The 12,176-nt window shown below is 46.6% G+C and overlaps 1 protein-coding gene across 2 annotated transcripts in view; it reads right to left on the reverse strand.

The window, feature by feature from the left end:
• SETD3 (SET domain containing 3, actin N3(tau)-histidine methyltransferase) overlaps positions 1–12,176 on the reverse strand; it is a 60,595-nt gene that overhangs the window by 37,246 nt on the left and 11,173 nt on the right. For both annotated transcript variants that reach the window (XM_081047683.1, XM_081047684.1), the window contains 4 exons: positions 11,638–11,730; positions 10,307–10,455; positions 8,339–8,411; positions 7,776–8,032 (listed from right to left, as the gene is read on the reverse strand). In XM_081047683.1, coding sequence (XP_080903809.1) covers positions 7,776–8,032; positions 8,339–8,411; positions 10,307–10,455; positions 11,638–11,730 — 572 coding nt within the window. The remainder of the gene's footprint in view (positions 1–7,775; positions 8,033–8,338; positions 8,412–10,306; positions 10,456–11,637; positions 11,731–12,176) is intronic.

Consider the following 12,176-nt stretch of genomic DNA (forward strand, 5'->3'; position numbering starts at 1 on the left):
CTACAGATTCACTCAAGTTCACCCACAGTTAAGCGCAGGCCACTCTTCCACTCGGCATTAAAATGCGGCGACGTGAAAAGTGCCAACTGCGCCTCCACACTCAGCTGCTGATCAAAATTGTCTATTAATAATATAATAATCGCTATTACAAAGGTTCTTCTACTGTCTTTACTTCCTTTTCACACTTTCGTCACAAGTGTTTTTCTCCTTGACAGACACAAAGTGACCATGGGATGGCTGCGGCCCAAAATGGGAAGACCCCCAAGAAATTACGAAACAGCACTTTCTGTATTGAGAAACAGTACAGTTTTGCAGGCAAGTGAGAGAATTTGGCATCATCACCAACAACTAATATGAGTGGCTGGTTACACTGTTAACTCAGAAGAACGTTCTCAGAAGGACGCTTGTCCAAGGTCTCAAAAATATAAGCAAGTTCCCTCTTTGGCATACAAAAAAATAAAAGCCCAAAACAAAAATAAAACTCCAAATCACATCCCACGGGATGGGGAACTGACTCACCACACAGACCCTAGCGGGGCTGGAGAAAAGAGAAAAAAGCAGGTTTCAAGCAAGTCTTTTTTGAAGCTTCTTGTTTCTAAACTTGTGGGCATTTTCACAAAAAGTCCTACTGATGAGACTTGTGGGAAAGACCCGGGGCTGGTGAAGCAGAGGCTGGAGGGACAGACACGAGATGAGAAAAGACTGGGGCTGTAGGGACGGAGGGAAGCGGCATCTGGGCCCTGGGCGGGGCGGATGGGGCTTCAGCCCTGAGCGGCCATGAGCAGCTCTGGCCAGCTTTCTCGCCCTCAGCCTGTCACCTCACTTCTTTACTTCTGTAAACAGGGGGGGTGCCCAGCTTCGGGGTGACAACGAGGACTGAAGGAGCCCTCCGGGGCATTTGCTCGATAAACATCACAGACGAGGGAGGCCCCATCTCTGACCTCTGCTGCCCCTTCTTCAGACACGAATTCACCACCAACGACCGGGGCCTGGTAGTGGCGGTTTCTTCTGAATCTGATTTGGTTAGTTCTGTCTGAGAGTCTATGGGAAGGTAGTAGTTCCCAACGCCTCCTCACTGTAGGAATGAAAGGAGAGAAAGTTCTCACAGTGTTTGGCACACAGCAGGCATGGCCGTAAACGCTAACCCCTTCCTGCGTCCCACCAGGGACGCATAGGAAAGAGCCTCCCGTTAGCGCTGGTTGCACTCCCCACGCAGGTGCTTCCACTAACATGCGGACACCTGGTGATACGTGAAGGGGGAGACGAGGGTCACTCCACGTGCATTGCTGTGTTGGACATCTGACCCAACTCTGAGTGGCAAAGCTGGAAATTCTTCTAAAGGCGCCCAGGACCCCAAGTCAGGTAATGAAATGAGAAAGGGGAGGAAAGCTGTGGTTCAACAGGAGGGCTGCCAGGGGAAGAGTCGGCAGGGACATGGACGGGAGACAGGCGTGTCACTAGCAAACACAGCAGACGGAGAGCCCGGAATCTGTACCTGAAAAACTGGCACAGAGCACGCGGCTGCCAAGCCTGCCCCCTGGTACAGACCCACAGCTGAAGTCCCTCAGTCCCCGAGACAGGAATATGTGCCACCGACAAGACGCCAGGCGCGGCTTCCACAACTAGAACCATGAATACAGAGAAAAAGCATTGCATTTCTTTCGTCCCCCAAAGGCTGCTGAAACAAAAGCTGGAAGAAACAAAGAACTCTAGATTCCCAGAAGGTGAGGTCTGACTCTATCTGAATTACTGTAACAGTATGCAAAGCAAGTGATCAGTTAAAAACACAAGTCCGACTTTTCAAATGACATATCTGCAGCCTATGTTTATGAAAGCAATGAACATCAGATACACGTTTCGGATAACTGACAAAACCAGAAACTTAAATAAGGCCAACACTCATACATTTAACACAGATTAATAAAAGCCAAGGTCAGCTATCGGGAACAAGCAAGGACACAGGGCAGGGCGTTTCAGCAAGAGAGCCAGAGGCTCTAACAAAGATCCCACAGGAACTGGAATCCCTCCAAAGATGTGGGAGTCTGGAATGACTTGCCTGAGTCCTGGTCTTTTCTCATTTTTTACATCATTCTAAGTCGAATCGATAAGGATAAAAAAGAGAGAAAGGACCTCCAGCTTCATCACCACTTTGGGGGAAACGGGCCTTATGGCTTCTAAGAGTGAACAGCTGCCCTCGGCACAGCTGAGACTACATCTGGGCGAGAGGGCTTTCGTTCAGGGAGCTGGAAGAAACCTTTCGCCAGCAGGCCGACCCCAGGCAGGCTCACGGGATGGACCTGCGAGCACAGGAGTCACAGTGGGCAAGCCACACCAGCTTTGTGTCAAGTAACAGCCCAACACAGATTTAAACAAGACTGCTCTGCCCTTACAACCAGACCACTTGTTCATCCCCAGATTAAGTCCCCAGCAGCGACAGAGACAGACTGTGGCTTGGCCAGCCTGTGGCCTGGATGGGCTGGGGTCTAGCTGAGCTGCTCCGAGCCAGCCCAGGTGTGCATGCCCTGCTCCACCGCTCAGATTCCCATTTGCAAAGGGAGGACCAACACCTCTCTCCCCAGGTGGCTGGAAGGATTAAAGCAGCCTCAGGGCGGGTCACTGACTGGGCATCAGCTGTGGCTCTGGGTTCCCTCCGAGGTGCCCAGGAGCCACTCCCAGCCACCTTACCCCTCCCTTCTCAGCCCCACAGGGACCTAGCGCCACGGAGAAAGGCCCCCGGCCAACTCAGGTGAATAACTTGCAAACAGAAATCCTTCTTCCCCTCCTCCGCCCTGGACTCTCTACCCGGTTCCTGTTATCACAATCCAAGGAGTGAATCTGGATTCACTGCTCGTGAACCTCAATACCGCCAGCCTACTCTACTGGCCTTCTCTCACGCTCACCATCACCTCTGACTCTGTCCCTTCCTTCTTCACTTCTGTAGCTATTCAGAAGTCAGTGACGTGACAGTCGGCTGAGAACAAAAATGTCACATATGGAACACATTTGCCTCCAGGGATATATTTAAGTGGGAGTGAGGTCAGGAGAATGGTATCTAGGAAGCAGTGTCCACAGCCACACTCTCAGCTTTGTACTATGTTTGCAACTCTTTCGTAAGTCCAAAGAAGTATTTCAATTGGGGGAAGGGAGTTGTCATTTTGTGAGGGATATAAATGATCAATGTCTAACTATTACATTGTTTTGTACACCTGAAACTAATAGAAAAATAAAAAAATAATTTCACAAAACTCTTATTACTAAAAAAGAAAAAAATTATTTCAAAATCAAAAAACAAATCTCTGCATCCCTAGAGATACCAGTCTCTGTCCCCAGGTGTGGTACCCCACACTTGAAAGACACTCAATAAATATTAGTTGAATTCATAAACAATCAAAAGGACACAATGAGCTAAAAACAAAAAGAAGATGGTAAACCCGAGGTCAGGAGGAGGTGGTGGCTGGTTTTCCTTAGAAGGCAGACTTAACCCAGGTTCTAGGTGGAGGGAAGGGCCAGCAGAGCGGGGGGGGGGGGGGGGGGGGGGGCCTGGCTCCAGAGAGCCCCTTGGGAGGGGTGACATGGAGTACAAGCCGTGCGCACACTGGGAGAGCGGGGTAGCACCTCTGCCACCAGAAGAAGTCACACTTGCATCTAGGTGTGCTCCCTGACAGTGGCACCCACACACGTCTGCAGACAGCTTCAGATGCTGACACACAGTGCCCGCGAGTTTAAGAGCGGCAGGCTCTGTAAAGTACGCAAATGCCCTAATGCCCCAATCTGACGCTCGCTTCTGAAGGCCTCGTGTAGATTTCTATGTGTAGATGTGTTAGGAAAACACAGGCTAAATCGAATCTCTGGCAATTCACATCTCGTGCTACCCTTGTGTGGCTCTGTCACAAGAACACGAAAAATGGGAGAAGCAACTGTTTGTGTTCAGCCACAACTGCCACAAGATGCCAAGAACCAAAAGTGACATCTTCCTCTGGCTCTTGGCGGCCCTGTTTTCAGCGAGTTGTGAGTATGGCTGCTTGAATCTTCTGGCTAGGCAGGAGAAGTTGCCTGTTCGAGGAAGACAGCCAGCCTGACTGCCTTACTCCGTCCCGTAGCGTAAGGCAGGAAACGTGGGAGCTTGCGGCAATGGACGCGTGCCTTGAGACAAGTTCCCGGCCCAAATGCGTTTCTCCATCTCCATACATTTCCCTGCACCTCTCCAACTGTTTCGTGGACCCCAAAAGGAAACGTAAGGAAGAGGGGGACAAATCACTTACATTATGACATCAATGGAAAAAGTGGTAATTTTATAGATATGCCTCTCTGTTCTGTTAACCCCTGGATACTTGCATTTACTTAAAAGAGCAGGACACAGGAAACTGTGCATGTCCCTCAGACAGCTCTCAACCGTAGGCCAGGTGGCAGCTCCGACCGCAGAGCCTGGTCCCTTACATGGGATTACCACTGAAACAGCTGACTCACAGGGTCTCTAAAATTCGCCTTCATTGACATGGGTGAGAAATATTTGGACTATCATTCACCTATGTTAAATCAAATCAAATCTGATGTAATTTACTTCACTTTCACACAATTACACTACTTCAAAAATGGGTTCAGCCACATCCTACTTTTCCACTGATTTCTAAATAAAACTGGCCACCTATTTCCAGGCGAAACATCTACCTTGGAGCTGAATTTTGGAATGACCTGATCTGCTGAGAGTATTTTTATAGGTTTAAAAATCTGAGACAGTTTTAAATGCCATTACACTGCTTTCTGCCATTAATGCTCTCTTCTTCCCTGGTTTCTTTCCTTTTCACAAATTGAAAAGGAGTTTTACCACCACTTCGGGTTGTCAATCCACACAAGCCTTCCCCAGCATTTGGCTGAGCCACGTTCCTAAATTTAGCTTCCAGAGTTGGGGTGTTGACATGCAACCATTAAGCTGCAGCATGAAGTTTCACCAGCAGGTGCTGTACCTTAACACAAGGTCCAGAGAGTCCTCAGGGAACATGGTCGAAGGGTTCTGCAACTTTGAGCGAAACGACATATGACAAAACCAATTTTACTGTAGGCTAATTCCTATTAACAAGAGGAAGTTCCTCCAGCCGCCCATCGACATTATAATGAACTGACGCTGAATCAAAGGGTGTTAGTCCAGGACCTGGGAGATGTTTTCCAAATTCCTTGCATCTGAGGCTTCCGGTGACACACAACCATCTGCTGAACACCTAAAGGACATACTGTATGCTGAACCTCTCTAGAAGGATACAGCGTAAATACAATGGAAAAACAGAGAAGACCGTACAGCCCAAGTCCATGAAGACCGGCACAGGCTCAGAAAAACTGTTTTAAACGAACTTGGAAAAGCAAGTTAAAGACAGAAAGTAACTTGAACAAACAAGTAGCCTCACTAAAAGGTCCTTGACCAAGGAAACACGCTGGGAGGAAAGAACACAGGAAATCATTTTTCTAGCTTTGAGGCAACGACAACCAGAGCGAGAGAAAGAGAAACATTAAAATAAAAAATGCAACGCAGTAAAATCTACCGAAAGCAATTTATAATTACCGGAAATCAGTACTAGTGCTACTTTTCTCTTAGAATAAAAATCCTAAAGCCTGAAAAAAGTAAGCTGTGAGGCTGGATGGACCCTGATCACCACCAGACACAGGGACCCGAATCACGCTTGCTGTCACACCACTGGTGCTCCAGGAGACAGTGGCCAAGAGACCCTCAAGCCAGCCGTCAGCTAAGAAGAATAACGGGTTTCAGTTCAGATGCATAGCTTGGTGCAGACCCTAGGAAGATGATTTTAAATGGGAAGTCACAACTGAAAACAGCGAACTGAGTTCTGGAATCTGGCCCCGCTCCCCTCAAACGGTATGAGAGTGTTTGTGATATAGGACACATTTGCTTTTATTTCTCTGGGAAAATGATTCCCCTGACCCTGAAAAAGGTTAAGAGCCACAATGCAAAATAAATTTTAAAAAAATCAAACTGGGGGCAGGTCACTGTGATGAAAATGTCAAATATGAACTGACGTAATAGACTCTCCCCCCCCCCCCCAGTGATACTGCATTGACGCAGTGACCTCCTAACAGAGCAGAGGCCCGTCGGATCCTGGAAAAGCACAGCGATACGTGGTGTGGTACCGCGGGGAGAAAACGCGGCTCTGATAAAAGGCAGCAAATGATGCTGACACTCATGTTTACTCAGGGTTGGTACTGAAATTTCTGGAAGCAACGTGAACATTCGCAAAGCTGAAAAGCAGCTAGACTCAGAATATGATGTTCTGAAAGAGAAGTTTTGCTTAAATCCGTGGTTCTTTGTCATGAGTCCTCATGCATGAGTCTTTGACTCCACAGCACACACCTTCCTAGTTGGCACACAGCACATCTCATGGTGAAACTAAATCACTGATTAAGAACTTTTCTACGAAAGCTCATTATGATGTATTTTCAGTTGGTAATGATTTCCTTCTGCCGCCTGTTTCTACTACTGTTAGGTGACGGTCCCGTTTTCTGTCACTGACCACACCCACACTGACCACGGTCGGGTCACAGCTGAGCTGTTCCCACTAAAATGGGGGTTCCCCAGTGTACCCAGTGGCATGTGGGGTCACAGGAGAGATGGGGCCGTTTACCTACAATGCCAATCAGACTTGACAGAATGTCATTTAACAAGATTTTAAAACTAGACCAAACAAACATTTGCATGAATTTTTAAGATTTATAAACATGAGACCAAAAACCACCAACAGCAGCAACAAAAACATGAGACTTTGAAGCCATTCTGAGCTTGTGGTAGGTCACTTTGGGTTTAGTCCCTAGTCTTGCAGGAAGTTTCCACTATCGTCGGCCACTAGGAGTTTCTTAGAAGAAAAGGTGAAGAAATGCTAACATAAGGTACTGCAGGGACGGGGGAGAAGCGACTGAAAACAACAAAAAACAAAACAAGCAAACAACAGGGCCTGAAGGATCAAAACACAAAACAGGAACACAAACCAAGCACTTCTATAACGAGGCCTACTGTACAGACGGTCTCACGTAGGTCAACTCGTTTCGTCCGCTCAGCAGCCCTGCGTGTCAGACGCTGCATTATCCCATTTTACAGACACGGGAATGAAAGCACAGAGATTGCCCAAAGGGACAGTGCTCCACAAGGAGCCCCAGCGCCCGCCCTCTCAACTGCCACCACTCTGCCTGGACCAGGTGGCTTCAGCCACGATGCCCTCGTTTTCACAGGAAGTTGTGTTCCTATCGGCCACAGGCTCCGAGGCCTCGTTCACAACCTTAGAGAGATTTTTATACGACACTTCTACTTAGAACAAATTAAAATGGACTAATATACAGTATACTTTAAAAAACAAGTCAGCATTATAATTAGTGAATTAATTGTCAACGTTTTATTGCTAATATGTACGAAGAACCCACAAACAGATCTTCAGTTTCTTGGAAAATTTATACAGAAAGCACTTTTTTGTATTAGATACATTTTGTGGCTTTTAAATTTTCACTGTATTTTGTTTTCGGAAAAACTTAGTGACTTTCATAATTTAGGAAAACTTGCTGCTTATATTCACACAGACACTGATGAAATCAACATCGTCAAACCATATTTCAGTGATATTGCTGTGAAAATGGAAACAATGGACGAAAACACATTTTCGTGTGAAAAGCAAAATGTTTAAGCATGCTTTCTAAGACGTCAAGTGGAACACCTATGTAATCCGTTTCCTTTTTCCCCCTGCCCTGTCAGACAGACCGTTACAAAGGACCCGGCGGCTCACCTGAATGACTTTATAGAAGTAGGCGTACTGCCGAGCCGTGTTCTTATACTGGCTGAAGACATCGTGGATGGCTTGTGTGGACTGAAGGTACCGAACTTCGTCTTCCCCAAAGTAGAGAGGGGTATCGTACTCGCTGGGGAGGGTCTGAATGTAGGGCTGCCAGAAAGAGTTAGGATCGGCGCGCTCACACAGCAGATGAAAGGCCAGTGTGATATTTCCCATGGCTTGAAGAATTCGGTCTTGAGAATACAAGGGCCCTGAAGTAACCCAGAAGTTAACAGCGTTAAGTTCCACCAACATCTTTCACAAGTGTGCATTCGAAATACATATTAAAGTTATAGAAATACCCGAAAAGTCTTGTAACACTTAAAGTAACATGCATCTTTGTTTGGACACTCTTCTACTATGTCAGGTGACAAGCATGGAAAACACTTAATGTGGATTTTGGGGAATATTTCGCTAGTTGAGAAAACAACCAAATATGGTCCTTAGCACCACAAAATGACATTTTATGTGTTTCTGTCATTTTCACTTGGCTTTGAACAGTCAGAAATTATTCTCACCCAAAACTGAATTTTTAGCAGATTCAACAGTCATTAGCAATTTCCGTGGAACCCATAAAAATAACTCTTCTGCCTAGGAGAAAAAAAAAACAAGAAAACAGTAGAATCATCAAAACATATTACAGTCTTCAATCCAACAGTGTCTATGGTCGAAAAGCCCACGACACGTGAAACACAACTTAAGGCTGCAGGTTAAGTACTTCATTTTAATTATCAAATGTATTTTAAATGTAAGCACTTACGATGTGGTTAAGCGAGTGAAAACTGGTTTAAAATCCTGTTTATAGTAGAAAAACTATACATACTGAGAATCAAAAAAAGGGACTTTCAACTGTAATTTGAAGCAACTATAACTTGGGGTGGAGCACAAAGGTGTTTATTTTATTCTCTGCTGCACTTATATTTTTAAGCGCTAAAAAACAGAACAAAATTTCTACCTCCAACAGAACCCTATTCCATCCAAGTCAGCTGCTCCGTCTGCTCCTGCGTGTTTGAAGCTAGGGGAACAGTCCTTCCTCTCCACACTTGTCTTTAAAAACAGTTCCCAGCAAAAGCACAAGCCCCTAAGACAGACTTTGGTTTACTCGTTTTTCCCCCAAAGCATTATCGCCTATTTTGGCAATAAGAGAGGCTTTTCCTCGGTGTGTTCTGTGTGTGTATTTATGCTGCTTCTAGGACCTTGATTGTGGCGATGGTGTCACGGGTGTGTCATGTTTAAACTCATCAAATATATATATTAAATATGGGCGACTTTTGATGTATCAGCAATCATCAATAAAGCTTAAGAAAGCTCGTGCACGCAGTGAAGACAAACCCCCGCTGGGACGGCTGGGGCAGTGTGCACGCTGCTGACGCCACCATCTGATGCGAGGGCAGAACGTGTGACCGCTTGTTTCCTCTGGCCTTTCACCAAGGTCTATCTACTACCTGAATTGTTTCTGTGTGTCTTGTCCCTTACTATAGGTTATAAGCACCATGCAGGAAGAGACCCTGGATTTCTTTTGGAAGCCAGGCATAAGAACAAGCAAGGTACTGCTGACAGACTAGATGGTTACGAGGTATCTAATAAACCAGTGTACGGTTTGTCAGTATACCTACAACCTGGCTGAAAACATTGCTGAAGTGTAAGAGGACCTACTAAGTAACACCCATCTCCTCCACCCAGGTTCTGAAGCAACTCAGAGAGATACAAGATGACACCAGATGGTCACCCGGAATACCACCTACTGAACCCCAGAATTAGACTCTCCCACCTGGCTACAGGCAGCACTGGAGCCCCACAGGCCTCCCATGTGTGACGTGCCCCTGGAAAACTCAGAGGGTGCAGAGGACACAGCACAATGAATGCACATGGGCAGCGAGCTCCCACCGAGAAAGAGGCCAGCCCCAGTCCTTCTTTCCCAGATGATCAAACAGATCAAGTTCCGCCTTCTTTCTAGGAGAGGCTGCTGCTCCCTCCATCTTGAAGGAAGGACCAGAGTGGAGAAAAAGCATTTGTCCTTCAGCAGATGTGTATTTTTCTTCCTTTCCTTGGGTTTGCCTCAGTAGCGGTGGCTCCACCCAAGAGACTGGTGGCATCGTCAAGCTGCACGGCCTCCAGCCCAGCCCACCCCACATCCCGTCCACCGCGGGCCCTGGGTGCGCTCCCTGCAAACCACCTGAGCCCACATCCAGTCTGTATTTAAATCTCAGAATCCTGTGAGGCGCATTCTGTCCTCGCCTAACAGAGGCCCAGAAATGGGAAGCGCTGCCCCCAGCACAGCTCCCGAGGAGGACGAGCGGGAGGGGCTGCCCGGAACACGGGCTCTACCAGGAGGCTGCCGGGCAGGAGAGGGAGCGCTGGTGGCACGCTGCCTCCCCGCCGACAGGCACACAAGCCCAAGGCATCTGTCTCCACGTCCTGTGCCTGCTCCACGACACCCCAGTCCAGACACACAGACGGGCCAGACCAACAGGTTATACACTCACCTTGATATCTCTTGTTGCTCTCAAGCCAAAGCCTTCTTCTTTGAAGCTAACCATTTCAAAACCCTCGACAGAAGCGCCATTTTCAGATGCCCATTTCATTAGGTCAGGAAAGTAATCTTCTCTTTTTCCATCGAAAGTAACAGACAAACCTGTATCAATCCGAGTTTCAGGAAATAAGAGCTGCTTTTAGGATACGTATCAGTCACACAACTCCCAGGAAATAAAGCACAGAGCGTAACTGACATAGGAAATACCAGTAACACTCCAATCTTGAAAAAAACCAAAACGAATCACCAGCTAGCCGCAGCACATCTCCTAACGAGTGACGGGAAAGACAGAACTTGCGCTCCACTTACTGAGAACGAGCGCGATCTCTAACTTTAGCATAAGTTGTAGTCAACGGTCTGTACTCAGGAGACACTGAGGGCACACAAAACTTTTCAGCCCCATTTTTGATGAGGCAGGATTAGCAGTCTCCATTTAGTGCCAATAAACACATCATAAAGGAGCCTGTCACCATCTGGGGCTTGAGACCATCTAACCGAAGGTGCAGGTCTGTAGATGTTTGTGGGAAAGCAATAAAGCTACTACTTCAGGGAGCAAATAAAAAACAAACCCTGCTCTGACTCACTTTCCTGACAATACATAAACAGGAGTCTAAGAAGGTTTTCCTCCTTTTAAGCACAGGCTCCTTATTATGTTTTCCCCTGCACCTTCCTTGTGGCCCTGAAGGATTGGTATCCTTGCTTTCTGTGCATTACAGAACAAAGAAGATAGGTATACTGAACAGGCTTTTTCAGCTGACACTTGGCCCCCTTGCCAGTGTGGCCGAGAATCATTTCGACATCTACTGAATACACCCATAAAAACACAGCTCGGAAATAAAAGTACATCTCTTACTTAATCAAAATATGTTTCAGTTCATTGTAAACCTCAGCGAAACATTAAGCAATCAGTAAATACTTGTGTGTTGACCACACATAGCACTATGGACTGACCTCAAACCCTAAAGGGAACACAGTATGGAAAAACAGATTTAAATAACTATTTCCTAAAATAAAGATAAAAGGCGTATCATTTCAGCCCCCAGAAACAAGCATTTCCCCTCCACAGAGCTCAACACTGTTACCCCTTGCAAAGCAGGCAGCCTCTCAGCAACGGGAGGGCTCCCGAGAGGTGCCCAGGGCAATCCCTCCCGGCCTAGCAGTCCCTTCCCCAACCTTGCAGAAGCATGAAAGACACCGAGAGCGTGACTACTCCCAAAACCTTTGACTTATGACAAGTCTCAACATGATTTTCTTAAACTAGGATTAGCATTCTAGAAAATGTACCTTTCTGTTTTTTTCGGATTTTCTCGACCAGAGACCGGATCTGCAGAAATTCTTCCCATTCCTTTCCCGGGCCAGGGGCAGGACTACTGCATTCTGTAACATAAAAGCCACGCACACATTTCTTTCAGCTTAACCTGTCAGTCTTCAGCAGAAAGAGGATTTGGGTTTTGTTGTTGCCGTTGGTTTAAAGGACAAAGATACTATAGCCATGATGAGAAACGTGAAAAGTGTAAGTCAGCTATAATTTTCAAGCTATAAACCCTCCGAAACTATTCAAATGTCACGTGCTCACCTGCTGCCCCAGTACCTGGTGTGAACACCCAGCTCATATCTACTTCATTCCTGCTGCTCTGATACACCGTCCTCAGATCACACTTGCAAACAGGAAAACATAAAAACCTATGCTATCCTGCAAAACACTGCCCTGAAAACTCTTGTAGATGCTAAGAGACGGGAACATTGAAAGTCAATGTTTCTTTCTAGTTAAACCTATAACAATGGCTCTCTAAGGGAATCCTCAATTTGGATATGAGGACAAT

This window comes from Rhinolophus hipposideros (genome assembly GCF_964194185.1).
Source record: "Rhinolophus hipposideros genome assembly, chromosome: 5".
NCBI lineage: Eukaryota > Metazoa > Chordata > Mammalia > Chiroptera > Rhinolophidae > Rhinolophus > Rhinolophus hipposideros.